Source organism: Haliotis rufescens, unplaced genomic scaffold (assembly GCF_023055435.1).
Source record: "Haliotis rufescens isolate VD_foot unplaced genomic scaffold, xgHalRufe1.0.p SCAF_8, whole genome shotgun sequence".
Lineage (NCBI taxonomy): Eukaryota > Metazoa > Mollusca > Gastropoda > Lepetellida > Haliotidae > Haliotis > Haliotis rufescens.
The window spans coordinates 31,250,824-31,268,735 of record NW_025964372.1 but is presented as its reverse complement, the minus strand read 5'-3'; the positions used below and the strand labels follow the sequence as shown (position 1 = coordinate 31,268,735).

General features: G+C 37.7%; 1 protein-coding gene across 1 annotated transcript; it reads left to right on the top strand.

The window, feature by feature from the left end:
• Positions 1–5,097: 5,097 nt before the first annotated feature.
• On the top strand, positions 5,098–9,749 carry LOC124145501 (integumentary mucin C.1-like). The gene is made up of 4 exons (XM_046515281.2): positions 5,098–5,713; positions 7,657–7,785; positions 8,492–8,522; positions 9,674–9,749. Exons 1-4 carry the CDS (start codon positions 5,215–5,217, stop codon positions 9,747–9,749), a joined length of 735 nt encoding a protein of 244 aa, XP_046371237.1. The 5' UTR covers positions 5,098–5,214.
• Positions 9,750–17,912: the final 8,163 nt, after the last annotated feature.

The window sequence follows — 17,912 nt, the reverse complement described above, 5'->3', positions numbered from 1 at the left end:
TGTCTGCCAAGTTGTACTCATGTGCGCAATTAAGTGGACTTTCAAACTATGGTGAACAAAACATGATTTTACAAGGATCCGTGTTTCACGTATTCAGTAAAACAACATTCCAACAGTGTCACCAATTGTGCCTCTATTCCTCGATCTGTTCATCGATCAACTGGTTATCCTCTGTCAGAGAATGTCAACTCAACATGCAGCATGTCGGTGTTGGTAATTTGCAAGTTTCACCAAACAACGTGTACATGCCAGTTGAACCGATTCAACTACAGGTAAGACACGGCACTGTTACTCCTGATTCTAAAGCCATAATAAATATAGCTACACAAACGTACAGAATAGATCTATAAAAATAATATTTTGTTTTGTTTTAAAGCCGTTTTACACCACCAAGCCGCTAACACATTTTTCTATATAAAGCCTTTTGGGCGTTTAGATATAGTTAACTCTTATGGCCTTGCCCTTCAATGTCACCCAATCATATGTCATAAAACATTCCCAGGGGTATAATGGTGGTATATGAAGTCTTCAATATTTGGCATAAGCGCCTAGTTGAGGAAACCATCCAGGAAGACTAAATTGATGCTGTCAGGTTATAAATATAGACACCCACCTTCTGGACGATTTTGGAATAAAAATATCCAAACATTTATACATGATAGTGTTTTGTTTCATAGGCATACGAACACCCTTATTATTCAATTCAACCTCAATTTGCTATTTGCATTATGACCATGCATAATGCATAACTGACAAAGCTGACAATCCAAAAGTGTTTTACACATCGGCAGAGGATGGTTGTTATTGTCATTATTGTCTGCACTATGTTTGTTTGTTTGTTGTATAACGGCGGTCTATAAATAATCGAGTCCGGAGCAGACAATCCTGTGATTGATATCATGAGCATCGATCTTCGCAATTGGGATACGATGACATGCACAACCACGTCAGAGAGCCTGACCACCCGATCTCGTTTGTCGCCTCTTACGACAAACGTATACGTAGTCGTCTTTTACGGCAATCACGGGTTGCTGAAGACCTATTCTACCCCGGATCTTCACGGGTCCTGCATTATGTAAACAACTTTGTAGAATTTTAGAGATAACCACTTTGTATTGTTGATTCCATTACTTATGTTTTGCTCAAGTTCAAGCAGTTCACATGTGGCCTCGGCAGGCCAGGCTGACTTGGCTTTTCGCGTGTCACCGTACTTTACTTTTAGATTCGCCTGGTCGAGGTTCAACTATTTGCAGAAATATTTGCAGACTGCGGCGTAAACAACATTACCCATTCACTTGAGTGTTGTAATCCCTAAAAAGACACTCATTTCTTGCTTTAAGGTTTTCCATAGAACACGAATTATAACACAAATGTAAATATATGAACATACATGTACAAATTAGACCAAAGGCTGTGGTATACCGGTTGTATTATCGATATTCTCCGAAGTAAGAAGTGCTTTCTTCGTGGACTAATTTACATACGCTGTTCATATTTAAATCCATGTAATGGAGACATAACTACGTTCCAGTAATAAGGCAAGCTCACGGAGTTCTAAAGTCTTGTCGCCGCCCTTTGGTACATGCATGTCTAATAGATATTATCTCACATATATCGCCTTTACAACCATAGTCAATTCTTTTGAAACATTATGCAATCATGTCAAGGGTCAAAGTCATCCTGAAGGTCATAGCAAGAAAAGGAGAACACCAGAACAATAACTCAAGAAGCATTAACTGTAGGTCAATGAAACTTTGTTCATGTCGGTTTTGGGGCGGGGCTCTCACCTACATATATGGTCAAGGTCATGCTCACGATGGTCATTCGCAAAGTATGTTTGTCATTTTAATCAATATATTTTTCAGCATATGTATGTTTGTTCTTAAATACTTGTCTTATATGACAAGGGATGGCAATCGTACATCCTTATCTAAGTCCTGAGGACCGACTATCAATGAGTAGAAAGGCTAAACTTTCGTTGCTACATCGAATTTTACCTAGACACATCATATTTGTTTTAATGCTGGATCGCCCTTGGGAATGGTATCATATTCCCTCTCCAGATCATACACACAAACATACATGTATATAATATTCATGAAAACTCAAGAAGTACTTCTGTGGTGGTCTGAAATGTGGTGCATTTCATTCCCTTAGGGTAGGACATTGAAGTGGTGAGGTTCCCCAAGGTAAAAGTGTTGATAAAACTGCCACAGATGCCAAGCGTGAATCTAAATATTCTTTGTTTTGGTTCCGTATAGGTTAAAATCATGAACAGTTTTAGAACTTAAAACATTTCTTAACATGATAAGGACTGGTAAGGCCTTTAAATATTGGATTGATTTGTTTTTAGAATAAGAATGAGAACACATTTGTGACAGTGTGGCTGATGACATGGCTTTTTACGTCTTATTCAATTTGATATTTAGTTTCACATGAATAACCCACTGCCGCTAAGTCTTAGCTCGTCTCGCCGCAGAACCGAGTTCGATTCCCAATAAAGGAAACCCATGTCTGGTGTTCCATTTGCCTGGCGTCTTGTCATTGCTGGATTATTTGCACATGAGCTGAAAAACTGCACTAACACCTACTGCATTAAGCTGAACATCATGATATATCGTCACTGTCAATATATCGTTACTGTCAATAACTTGAATGTAATGCCTGCAGTAGTTGTCAGACAATGTCAGTTTCACATCAGCGTTCTTATCGTGTGACTACTACATAAAACTTTCCATCTTAACCTTTAACCCTTGTCCGCACAACAGAATAAGTTCAATTGTGTTAGTACGAGTTCGATTTATCATCAACGTGAGCACACATGAAAGGCGGTTTAATCGGATCAATAATTACTTAAATTGTCGATTGACATCAAAGTACTTTCGTTGGTTTAGATGCGTTTTCATGTTCATACTTGTATTTGAATAATTAAAGAACTATATCAGTGCTTTCATGACAACAGAGTATGTATTATTCAATGATTTTAATCTCACTTTAGTTGTATTCAATTTTCTTGGGCGAATTAAAAGCCAAACCTGACTTATTTACTCATTATTTTTTTATATTATTATTAACATGTTTTTGACGAAAGGAACATCGAAATACCGAATTCTGTAATTATGAGAACGATCCAAATATTACATGCATGCGTTGCTATAACATGGCAATATTCCAATAGACATAATTGTTTTCCTTGTGAAGAAAACAAGAACGACATCGCCACTTCGCCGAAAGAGTTTCAGTCAGATACTAGACTATTATTTTCCTGTGCTATGAAGCTGCCTGAAAATGTCTAAATGTGAAATATCCAGAAGATTCAAACTTCAATTAAATTAAGTGATTAAGAAAAATAATTCGTAGAAAATACAGATTTATCCTCCAACCTTTTGATATAGCAATACTCTTAATAGAACGAAATTATTTATTGATGTATTCCATTCAATTACATCTTAAACAAATATTACGTCAATGATTATTACCAAAACTTTGCTAGGAACCATAAGGATTGTATTTACCTGAGAAATACACCTTTAATGGACATGGACAGCATTCGAATTTTAGTGCATATAGCCTTACGATATTGATCCTATTTTTCAATCAAACTCTCAAATAATGTGACCCGATACCTAAAACAAATACTTTGAAATCGGAAAGCAGAAAAAAACATTCGTTCCAGTGTATGGCTCTGAAACATCTTCGATCACTGATGAAAACGTGTTTTTTAAGTGACTTTAGTTAGACTGATGTATCTAGCCCACGGTTTATATCAATATCGTACTAAAAAGGAAAGATTGACTCATCTGTGTTCGATCCCCTATTTGGATACACAATGTGCACCACCTTCTTGGTGTCCGCCTCCGCACTGTGGCTGGTTGATAAAGACGAAAAGAAAGTGATACTCAGTGACTCAATCTGACTTGGTAGTTGTTTAATTGATTTTTTTACTGAGACATTACTTTTATGACTGGTCAATAAATTGTTAAATAATAAACGAACGATAGACACTGGTGTCAATAATCAATAAGGTTGTGTCAGCGTCGCAGTTAAGATGTTTGCTTGATTAACATTTCCTTAAATACAAACATGGTCTGATGGAGATTGCGAAATCAATGGATACATGTACTTAGGTAGTAAATAGGTTTGTTTGTTTGTTCTTTAACGCCGCACTCGGCAGTATTGCAGCTTTATGACGGCGATCAGAAAATAGTCTGGACCGGATATTCCAGTGATCGATATCATCAGCATCGACCCAAGCAGTTGGAATATGATGACATGCATTAACCAAGTCAGCGAGTCTGAGCACCTGATACCGTTAGTCGCTACTTATGACAAGCATAGTCGACTGCATGGGAGGCAAGCAGGGGTTACTGAAGGCCTATTCTTACCCCGACCTTTACGGGCCGTAGTAGGAAGGGCCCTGGTTAATCCAATGGTATGCATGAATGGTGTTGCTGGCATTTTAATTAACACTGAAAAATGACGTCAAAAACAGTCTGCCGTTGCACAAATACAAACGCTTTATGAAGTTTTTGATCTGTCACCCCGAGGTCGCAAGATTCGACTAAACAGTTTCTCTCTCTCACGCACGCACGCGCGCGCACAGAGCAAGAAATAAATAGGGAGAAAGTGAATCTGATCGGTTGGACAACATCGTTAAATAAGGTTTGATTTGGGTTGATTCCCAAGAATGTTTTCGATTTGGCATGGCATATGAAACGTTTATGGTAGATTAAACAAATGCTGTTTTTAAAATATGCAGAATGATTGATGTTTTTGGCGGCTCCAATGCATTGCAAATAAGCAATTTCATATTTATTCACCAACACTAGAAAGTAAATCAAACACCAAGTATACATCTGAACGTTCAGATCTTCATTGCGTTGATTCACAAGATCATCGGATAGACTAAACTTATTGTGAATATTCTACTCCAAAAAATTTAAAGATACGCCCGATTCTTTCATAGTTTCAATATAGATAACCTCTAGAGAAATGAAAGAATCGGGTGCATTACTATCTCATATTCAGTGCTATAAATATATATTTTGATTTAATGTATGTAGTCTTCAAATTTACTTTCAGACTCACACATGTGGAAGTCGTCCCTGTAGAAGTGACCAGCTATGTATCCCTGTAGTTAAGTCAACATCGCACATTTGTGTTCAAGCTGTACCTGCATCGGCCGCGACTACTGCCTCATCAGGATCAACTACAATGCTGACAACTCGAAGTCTCATTACTTCCCGAAATCCAGCACCCTCAACAACACCAGAAGCAACTAACCATGATCAAAGTACAACCACACCAGAGGCAACTACTCTAGAACCAACTACAACTACACCAGAAACAACTACCCCAGAACCAACTACAACCACACCAGAAACAACTACAACACCAGAACCAACTACTCTGGAACCAACAACAACTACACCAGAAACAACTACAACTACACCAGAAACAACTTCCTCAGAACCAACTACAACCACACCAGAAACAGCTACAACACCAGAATCAACTACCCCAGAAACAACTACAACTACACAAGAAACAACTACCTCAGAACCAACTACAACCACCCCAGAAACAACTATAACTACACCAGAAGCAACTACCTCAGAAACAACTACAACACCAGAAGCAACTACCCAAGAAACAACTGCAACTACACCAGAAATAACTACAACCACACCAGAAGCAACCACTACACCAGCAAGTATGTTCGTTTCAGATTTAGCATTACATATCGACATGTTTATCGATATTTTCCATTTCCACTCAATCTGCTTTTGAAAACAGAGCAGACATGTACATCACATTAAACCCTGAAGATGTTTTGATTGTCGTGTGTCAGAGCTAACAAAATTAAAGAATAATGAATGCATCGATATTTTCCATTTCCACTCAAACTGCTTTTGAAAACTGAGCAGATAATGACATGTACATCACATTAAACCCTGACCACTAGACCACGGAGTCGGTCGACGTCGAAATGAACGTCAAGCCAATGTCAACCTGGGACCTAATGACAGATTTGACGGTGGATCGGTTATGGTGTGGGATGGCATCACTATGACTGACCGAACCCCACACTATAAAGTGCACCGAAGAGTCACTGGACATAATATGGGACAACTGACACCCTTTGTTGGCACGTCTGCAAGGCGTATTGGTCGACGTTTTGTCTTTCAGGACCAACGTTTACGAATCGTCAATGCTCACAGCACAGCTGGCAGCACAACATCCATAGTCTTATTGAGAATATGATCACAATTTTGGAGGAAATGTTTGTTTGTATTACTATTGCTTTTGGTCGTTTGACAGATAATTGGTGCCTAACGATGGACCAGGTGCACATTTAATCACAAATTATTTTTTTTACGAAATACTCCTTTTTTTAAATGGTCTAATCACTTGTTTTAATAAAAAATTCAGAGGATATGTAACTATTTACTTTTTCCTATATGTTTGAGGCACCAAACCCAATCTGTTAAAGGAACTTTTTTTCACTCATATTTTCATGTAAAAAGGGGATCAAATTTATACCATTATGTCAGGCATTTATGTTAATAAAAGCAACGAAAGCATTTCCATAATCATAAGAAATATCCGCTAAAGCAGAGTCGATCGTACGATTCCGACTATATCATAAGGAAGTGTTTAATAATCACAGTCAAATAGTGATGATAGCAGTTAGCACCTGTCACCAACTCATGCAAAGTCAAGTAATGTTTTCACTTGAAAAGAACACGGGATGATATGCCACAAGGCGAAATAGGGCTTCCTCATATAGCTCTCTTCATTACAGCTTTGCAATGATATCAGAATATAGGGTAGCGGAAGGTCCGGGGTTCGATCCCCGGGCGCGTCAAACCAAAAAGACGTTAAAAGATGGTATTTATTGTTACGCTGCCTGGCGCTCGGCATTAAGTGAGTGAGTGAATTTGGTTTTACGCCGCTTTTAGCAATATTCCAGCAATATCACGGCGGGGGACACCAGAAATGGGCTTCACACATTGTACCCATGTCGGGAATCGAACCCGGGTCTTCGGCGTGACGAGCGAACGCTTTAACCACTAGGCTACCCGACCGCCCCTCGGCATTAAGGGGCTAAAACAAGGACTGGTCGGCTCGGAGTCATTATACTGTGTCTGAGTGGGGTATTCCTGTTAAACTACGGCATGGTATCCCAGTGGGCTAGCACTATAGATCGGCATCAGTCCGGACTAGTACAAACAGCCCCCCCCCCCCCCCCCCCCCCCACACACACACACACGCGCGCGCGCGCATGCACGTCGCTATATAAGTGCAATAATCTTGGACTCGACGTTACCGCCCCCCCCCCCCCCCACACACACACACACACACACAACACACACACAAACACACACATACACACCCCTCCCCGCCCCTCCCTCGTCATCCGGGTGTTGCTGGTTTTATAGTGCTAACCCACTGAGATACCATGTCCCAGTTAAACATGGATACTTGGACACATCATACTGACTTAAGTAATATCTTTAAAGTCTTTTGGAACGAGGGAGGCGTTCTACATACTTCACCAAGGAGGCGGTTTAACATAGACAGACAAGGGATATCTAAAATCGTCAGCAATGAAACAAGCATTTATTTCGATACGGTACCTGTGTGTTTTTTCAGATGACGTCAGCTGTGAGATCGAGGCTGACTGTGGTATATTTCCCGGAACAACATGTTTTGGCGGTCTGTGCACATGCAGCATTGGATACGGCCTAGACGTGGCAGGAAGTCTTTGTAGAGATCTAAGTGGTATGGGCATACTCAATATTTACACCTTTGTTCTTGTACGTTGTCTTAGTAAAATAAACAAGTTAATAGGCACTGTTATATAGATAGTGATTTAAGTTTGACATATCTTGGGACTACTGCGTACAATTGGTGCTATCAAAATGTAAAGAAATATCTACTGAGATTTTAGCAACCTTAACAGATCTCTTCACAAATTGGTATACTGAAAATTATATCCCGAATTATTTGAGATCGAAGGGCATGTAGTTGGTGTATGTATCCTTAAAACATTCAAAAGTGCTCTAAGTTAAATACACCTAATTTACTAATGGAGGAGTCGAGTTAGTAAAAAGAGCGTCTTGAACAGTTTTATCAAGGCACGTCAGTTTACTGTTGGCGGTGAGTCCAAAAGGATGCATGTCTTAGAAGCTTACGACTCTGTTGAAACCCACGAGCACGGGTATGATGGTGATAGACCAATCGAGGTGAATCGAGCTCACAACCTTGATGTTCCGGCACGCCTACGAGACGAATGGCGAATTGAGGCGCCTTATTTAATTATTAATTAATTATAAATTAATTAATTTGGCCATCATGCCCCCGAAACTATTTTTAGACGAATGCATGCATCTAACGGACATGCATACGTCCCTTCCGATCCAATGCTTCTTGTACATGCATACTACATTTTCCCATGGCAACTATAAGCTGTTTCCCTTCATTGCAGAATGTACGTCTTTCAGAGACAACTTCACTTTGTACGCAAATCACGCAATAATCTTTTATGATGAGGAGAATCAAACCCCTTTCTCAGTGCCAGAATGTGTGGAGATGTGTCTTCAGGCTTCCATTTACACATGCAAAACCTTTGAGATGTATCAGGGCGGCTGCTACACACAATCGATGACCTGGTATGACGCCCCCCAAACTTCCCGATCATCCAGTTTTCCAGCAGACCATTACCAACGCAGGTGTAACTGGTGAGGAGTGTCTATCTAGGGGTCAGCAATATGTCACCTATTCACGGTCACATACTACAATGAAATCATGTTAATCTGGAGACGCTGTTTTAAGAGTCAGTGTCAATAGAATGAGTTTGTGAGTTATATTTAAAGTCAGATCGTGTAATATCTCAGCCATATACTGAATAGAATAAGTAAATCATACATATTAATTAAACACTTGTCAACAATGGACAGTATGATAATCAATATTCTGATTTCGATTTCTTCTTGATTTACGTCATACGGATCCACTGTTAATAACAATATTTTTTCAGTAATGTTGACTTAAGCCTCAGTCACACAGACAATGCGACCGCGATGCAACCTCCTGGCGACCAAAATATATGACAGTCGCAATGAGGTTTCAGGGGTCTCTGAAAGGTTTCACTGAGGTCGCCACAAGGTTTCAGAGCGGTCGCAAAATCCATTCGATCGCAACCAGTCTTTTGAACATGCACAAAAGACTAGCAGTGACTGATTTGGTCGCACGGAGGTTTTATTGGTCTCCTAGAGGTCCCCAAGTGGTGTTATTTTAATCGCAATTTGGTTTTCACTGTGCGGCCATCGGTTTCTTCTACACAAAGGTGTTGACTCTTTACATCACTGTGGCGACCTATCGGTGATTGATCAGTGATGAGGCGGTGATCGACAGGCGCTTCATCAGTGACTGGTTGTCGATCAGTTGCAAAGTGGTTTCCAAGCGTGCGTCAATCATTGGCTGTTGGGTTTGCAACATGTCACCGTCTATAAAAAGACCTGTCTGTGCATTACAGCATCATTTTGTCATTATAATCAGAGAGTTCACATCAATAACTTCCATTCATCACTATGGTCCGTAAAGGCAGGAAAACATAAGAACCAGAAATTGTAGAAGAGACAATAGAGACAACTGCTGTGGTGCACAGGTCTGCTCCAATTGAGCCAGAGCCAACAACATCTCAACAAAAGAAGAGGCGAATACTTGATGAGGAGGGAGAGTAAGAGATGTTAGGTGTTGACGGACCCACGAAATCACCACGACTTTCTCTCTCCAACTCTGCCATCAAATTCTCATATAGTCTCCAAGTTGTGGCCAATACTGATTTCGCCTGGTCCTTCTCATTCTTCTGTACATCATCCTGGCAGCAACTGCAGCATTTTGATTTATTCTTTGCAGACGGAGCAACTACAACTGTTCTGCTGTTAACATCTTAACAACTTGCAAAAATAAGATTTGATTCAGAAAAGCACCCTTTTTATATGCATTATGTTTTGATCGGTGATTGATCGACAACTAATCACCAACCAGTTCCTTTCAGTTGCACCAAGCCACTGAAGATTCGCTAACTAGTCACCGATCGGTCTCAACCAGTTGAAAACATTTCGCCGTATCTGCGGTGAACAGTTGCCGATCAATCACTGACTGGTTGCAAAACCTATCGCTGATTGATCGGCGATCATACGCTAATTCCAAATATGGGCAGAAGTAGTTGCACCGGTCTCAGCGATCGCCAGTCGGTCGCAAAGGAATTCAGTCGCCAAAAGGTTGCATCGCGGTCGCATTGTCTGTGTGTGACATATTTAACAGTATACTATCATACGCACCTAGACTATGACGATGACTTGTTGAACAAGGAAATTCCAACATAAGTGTGTGGAAATGGGAATATATACTAAAGCAAAACTTCAACTGAAATGCTATCTTCCCGATATCAGAGTGCAAATTACTAGATTTTCAATGCATATTTATACACAGAATTATTTACACTTTGAGGGAATTGATGGATAAAACTATGTGTTTGCTTGAGATTTAATGCATGTATATTTTTATGTGATCAGGTCTGCAGTTTTTGGTCCCAATTTGAACATATTGTGAATGAAAATGATACTGATAAGATGGATTTACTGCTAGTAACATTTTTTTCGTCAAATAATTACTGCCACCAAGAAAAATAGACATGTAACTAATAATATCAAGGACAACAAACGTTTACTTGAATATTTTAGGAGAATATTACCAGATAGCTTAGAAACAGTGTGAGTCAGAGAGTATGGTCTCACGCAGTATCACGGCGGGGGACACCCGATATGGGTTTCACACATTGTACACATGTGGGGAATCGAGCCCGGCGTGACGACTGAACGCTGAAACCATTCAGCTACCCAATCGCCCCTTTCTAATTGATAAAATGTATCACACAATCAAATGAATTAGTAAAAAAAGAAATAGAAAAAAATAAGAAACATGCTGACAAAGTAAGACTACTTACTTGACATTTATGTTGGTGGTTATTACAGCTATCTGCTGGGAACTGATAACTGACCTGCTCAAAATATCCTAATGTGAGGAAGCGGTTATAAAATAATTTACACCTTAACTGAAGTATCACAGTCCATGTACATCATAACGTTGCCCTGAATGTACCACTGAAACGAAATAATAGAGTCTGGATAAAACAAATTTCGGAAATTCGATAATGCGGGCGATTTACCTGGGACTGATACCATCCGTGTTAATGGGTTTCACTGTACAATTTTAAATTGTCACCCTTTATCAGCAATTGACAGACACGAATGCAAGAAGGTCGTATTGTTTGAATGCTGTATTTTAGAATACCCCCGAGCTAGAGAATACACTGGGATCTCGTAAACCCTAACATCATGAACTGTATATGATTAAATGATGTCACATTGAGATGGCGACAGAAAAAACCTCGACACTAAAGTATAACATTAGCATACCGCTTGTCTCGAATTACATATTACACCCAATGTGAAGTATTATCAAGTTAACAAGTTTTAACTGTCTTCTTCAATCTGGTTCATCTCATTAGACACAAAATGTGAGGACAATAGTCTAATTCACTAAGCTTTATGTTATCCTATCAACATGTGTTAGAGTTAAATCCAACAGCTGCAAGATGTTATCTTAGTCTGGATTTGTGGCCCATCACGTGATTGTTGGGTTTGTTTTCTTACCGTTGTCGAATGGAGGGCGTACTTCTGTGTGGCGTCAGGCAACGAACACATACCTTTTTGTGCAAATTGTGTGAGAAGCGGGTGCTACATTCTCACACTTTTCGCTGATTTTCAGTGATTTCCATTCACATATTTTTAATCTCTATTATGCCTAATCGAATCTGTTTCGTCAGATGATCGAACCTGTTTTTGTTCTGGCGTTGACGTTTTATATCATAATTGTATATCTGAACTTGGGATGTAGGTATTATTGTTATGGTCATCATAGGCGAAGAGTTAGGAATCAGTTGTGATATAATGAGAACATATTCAATCAATCAGATAGGTTAGTTAATCGGGTTTCTGACGTCAATCTCGCCTGTTGATGACAACATTTAGGACCAAATGAGTCGGTAGCAGGTGGATTTTGATTTGTATGCAATATACCTTTACTTGGTCTGAAAATACAAGTCCCTTGGGATTTCAACTACTTTTTAAACAAGAAATGCTAGCAAAAGCGTTTTTCGTGCTTGTTTCCATATACCAGGGGAAATCTTAATAGTCTTAGACGTACAAACATCAGTGAACGATATTACATGTTTCGCTATAACCCACAATTTGGATCAATGACAAAACATAACAACTGATCACCCTTGAAAGAAAACATAGAACAGGAGAGTGACATATCTTACATATCTAAATTTCGAAAACTGTACATATTATTTGATTAGTTAGATAATTATGGGTAAGAAAAATGTTGTGTCAGTTAATTTTTTACCCCATTAGCTCCACTTATCAGTATGTTCAGTTGTCATGGAAGCAGATATATCACATTAACTATTGTTTGATTACGTTACAGCATTCTAGACTGATGTCATGTCAGCCTCAAGCCTGTTTTCTATTGATGTGATGAGTGAGCTTTTCACTTATATTTTCCCCACCAAGAATACTAACATACACAACTGGACAAACATTGGCTCTTTGATCCAATGACAGTTGATAAGCATACATAACAGATAACAGAGTATGCTTTATGTGAAACAGGAAATTATTAAAACTTCAAAGAATTTTAGTGACGCCCCGATGCCCGAGAAATATTTTTGTAAAATTCTCATCTCAAAGTTTGTTTTCTGGCACTATAATGTCCAAAATAAATTATCACCCTTCTGACGCAAGTATTATTGTGAAACTAATAAATGCAATGCATGAATTGATTGATTGTTTGAAGATTCCTTTGGATTAACCAGTAAACATAAAACATTGTTTATCTCGTTAGAGCCCTGTCTTTAAAAACAAGACAATGTCGTTGTGAGTTTTCATTTTGTTATCTGTGTAGTGCACGGTGACCCCTTACTTATCCTTTCTTATGATTTAAATTGCTCACACGTACATATACTGTTGTAAAACTGAAAGAAGACAAAGCAATTTATGTCAGTTAAATATGTACATAAGGGAACTGACGTTCAGTACGGAGTGGTATCACATAAGCGTGAGTGACAATTAATGTCAAAACCAGAGGTTTTCTCTTAAGCCAAGGTATGTTTTTGGGTTATGATGAATTTTCATTGTCAAGAGACGTTTGAAAGGTCTGATCCTTACATTCTAAATGATCGGGACCGATGAGTGTTATACACTAATGAACTCATGATTTGAGCAATGCTTATACGACCCATACAATACAAAGTGTGGACCCTGTTACTCAAGAAAAAGCATTGCATGCCATGCAGTTGTATTTAAAACAAATATTTACAAAGGCCATTTCTCGATGACAATTATTTGCCTGATTTGAATGGTACTATTTGGATTAATGATATTTTAAGTGCATCTGCCTGTTTTATATTTGCATATATACGTAAGACTAGCTGTACAATTAACGATCCATTAATTTTTGTAAATAATAATCGAGTTACATTTACTTTTGGTGCCTTCTATTTTTTTGTATGTTCATTTGTATGATAATTTGTACAATGTGAATGCAAATTCGGCAAAACAATATCAGCGGTTTAATTTTGTTCAGTTCATAAACAAGTGCTTTCAAATAATTGGAACATTGTCGTCTTTTTTGTACAGGGTATATTGTTGTTAAATATTGTGCGGCTAAATAGACACGAAAGAAACTGACAGAGCTAGGATCGTAATCTAGACAATTTACGCTTTTGAACCCATGACTAACAAATCCCGATATTGCCTTGGGACACTTCTTTGCAAAGAGAATTGCCAAAGAGAATAATAGTTTAAAAGCTCAAAAGGATCGTATTGATGACTGTGCCATCCGTCCGGGATCGAAATAAAGTATATACCACAAGTATTTATACCAAAATTGATACTCCACCAAACATGGGTCCTGTACTCTCGTTACTTTCAGTAAGTGAGGTCGTTACCGCCGCTTTCAACAGTATTCACTTATGTCAGCGTAACGTGAAAGCATAACACACACGCACACGCACACGCACACGCACACGCACAGAACAAGAAAGAAATAGGGAGAAAGTGAATCTGACCGGTTAGACAACCTCGTTAAATAAGAGTTGATTCCAAAGAATGTTCTCGATTAGCCATGGCATACGAATAGTTTATGGTAGATTTAACAAATGCTGTTTTAAAATATGTACGTTTTATTTATTCAGTTTAAAAGAACGTTTGTTAGATGAGCAAAGTTGTAAAAATGTAATGCAGAATGTTTGATGGTTTTGGCGGTTCCAATGAATTACAAATAAGTAATTACTAATTGTAACTTGGGATATCATCATTTAGGATTGATATACATACATCTATTCTTTCGTGCAATTGCTTTTTTGAATGTTTCATATGAATTGCACTTATCATCTTATTTATTATAAACCATATTATGAAAAAAGTGCGAAATACATTGAAATGAAACAAAAAGTTAGTTAGGTCACCATCGATGCATGCGACCATATAAAACATAATAATTTCACCTTTGCGTTGCGACAATGGTCATTTGCTCTCTTAAAATGTATTCTGGGATATTTATACACATTTCATGATAAAACTGCAAATTTGCATACATTTTCCTTGTAATGATTCCACAATGTATTTTTTAAAAAATCATTTGCGTTCTTCTTCATTGTTTGATCGTGATTCATACACAAAAAATATGATGAAGTCGGAATAGTACAACATACTCTCTGCTTTTAGTGCAGAGTGAGTAAATGATGGTAGTTTTATGTAGCTTGCAGCAATATTCCAGAAAACGGGCTTCACACGCCGCTTTTAGGACTATTTTAGAAATGGACTTCACACATTGTAACCAGCTAGCGCAGATGACATGATGATCACAAGTGTTTTGCAGGTTTTATTTACTTATATGAGTTCCTCAGAGTATGTCCACCTAACGTTTTAGAAAACAGCATGAACGTGTGGAAATGTATTAAAAATATGAATTTCCTTCTTTTCTTTACTGATTATAAATTTGTACGGAAACTAAGGAAACCAGTTTCTTCATGTACTGTAATTAATTATTTCCGCTTATAGGGACCTTGCGGCAATATTGTGAAAATGTATTTAAAATATGAATTTCCTTCTTTTCTTTACTGATTAAAAATTTGTACGGAAATTAAGGAAACCATTTTCTTCATGTACTGTAATCAATTCTTTCAGCATATAGGGACCTTGCGGCAATATTTGTTCTCGGAAAACGCTGCCATTTGCAGATACACCGATTTGTATGTTGGCAACATTTTCGGAAAAGAATCATCTCAGAAAGTATCTAAAGGAGAGGACAGTGTCTTGCAGTATATTTATAAGTCATTACTATTACCGAATAATTGCTAATCACCTATAAGAGCTAATTGACTGTTGACTGTTGGCTTCCATTTCTCCATTGCAAATCATCTATGAGCATCTATAAACTGTTGGCTTCCGTTGTTAAGTTCCCACTAAGTGATCTTATTACTTTTGTTGTTCTTACAGGTACATATATATGCTAACTAGTTCCTTGCATCCAATCACCTGATGAAGGAGTAAGCATATACACCGAAAAGTTTTGTTCCTCATAATGAAGAAGTTGACATACATTAACTCTCATTCTTATGTGTATCACTCTAAATGCCAATCAAAGACTTAATAATAGTTTATGTGTTTATGTCTAGTGGCATTGCACAGTCCACATGTAATCAGCAGTGAATGGATCACTTCATACCTGCCTGTCTGTTGAACCAGTTATTGTATTTCCACCTGATGTTGATGCTAATTTGCTTCCTTTTACAGAAAGATCCATTGATCAACAAGTTTTATTTATTATAATAAATGCTGCAAATAACAAATCACCAGGACAAGATGGTGTTGCTGCAAAATTATTAAAAGTTTCTCGTCATCATACTGTACCGTATCTTACAATTTTGATCACATTTGTGATGGTAGTAGATTCACCAGTTGCTGGGGTAAGGGTATCAATATGTCGTCTCTTCAAGTCTGGCTGTGACAATGACCCCAACAACTATATAGAGGTATTTCTCTCATTCAACCTGTAAAGTATTTACGACTAGTTTGAACAGCCGTCTACGGAATTGGTGTGAGAGTCATAATATCATAAATGAACAACGAGTTAATGTTAGAGTTCATAACTCCACCATTGACAATATGTTTCTTCATTACAGGCTAGAGTCTAAAAATACATTGGTAAGAAAACAGGCAGAGCTTAATTCCTTTCATTGATTTTTCGAAGGCATTAGACACTCTCAGATAAGATGTTCTTCTGCACTCTTTGTGTGAAGATGGTATTAAGGGCGAATGTTTGGATATAATCAAATCTTTGTATAATAATGTTTATGCTTGTGTTAGAACCTGCAAGTTTTTGACCTGTAACATTTTGCATCCGCCAAAGATGTTTAAGTCCACAAATATTTATCATATTCATAAGCAAGCTATGTAGCCTTATGGAAAGTGAGGGTGGTCAATGTATTATCGTTACCTCTTCTATTAAGGAGTCGTGATCCTTCATGTTTGCTGATGATGTCTTATAGCAATGTCCGAGACTTGTTCCCATTGCAGAGAAAGACTAATGTACAAGAACGTTTTATTCAACCTAAGTTAATCTGGAGCAAAGCTGAGACCTGTCTTGTATCTCAAGCAAATAAGGCAATATTTTCAGTTGATAATTACCAACGGAAATTTGGTAACATCAGCTGTCAAGATCTATTTAATATATTTGATTGTATGATCACACCTAATCTATGTTATGGTTCTGAAATATGGGGCACTTTACTTTTGAATCTGTACATATTACATTTTGCAAATCTAGTTTAAAGATTTGTAAATCAACTTGTAATATGGTTCTAGGGAAATGTGGAAGAGTACCTTTGCAGTTTGTAGATATCACAAAGGCAAGTAAGTATTAGTGCAGAATATTACATTAAGCAAACAATAGGCTACGAAAACATTATGTTATGTTATGTTATTGGATCGTGTCGGTCGTAATACATTGGCAACACAAAAAAACATATTTTGTTTAAATTTCTATTTGCCTGGATTAGTCAGGAAATAGGAAACCAAGCAGCCTTCACTGCACTTTTTAATCAAAGATTACATGATCATCTCTTTCAGTTATAGCAAGCATCCTTACATGCAAATCTTAAGTGTTTTTACTACAAACTAATTTAAATCACTTTTAAATATTGAAAAGTATATATGCATATGTGATCTTCGTCAACATTTGAGAAATCTTATTCAATATTTATGTGTTGCAATTTAGCTTGCTGTTGAGACTGGCAGACATAAAGCTATAATGTATAATGTAACATACTGTATGCATGCAAGCTTATTTTGCTGTTGAAGACGAATTGCACTTTTTTTAATGTAGGTCACTCCTACTCTGAACTGAGAAACAAGTTGATTGTAAAATATTTTTTGAAAATATGCTACAATGAAAACCTTTATTTCTATCGTGCAGAGTAAGAACACTGATGTTATCAGAAATGTATTTTTATTGCTATATCATGTTGTTATAAAAAGAAACACTTAATTGTAACATGATATGAAATGCGCATACATGATCATGCTTTTGTATGTCTATCTATCATGAAATAAACCACGCTTCATACTTTGTTCTTTGCGATTTATATATGTTTGTCTTTATACCTGCAAGAAATTATTGCCGGTTACCCAAATAAAATCAATGTATTCGCAGACATGTTTTTGTTTGCAACATTTGCATCCCCGTAGTAGTCATTATGGAGGGGCATTAAG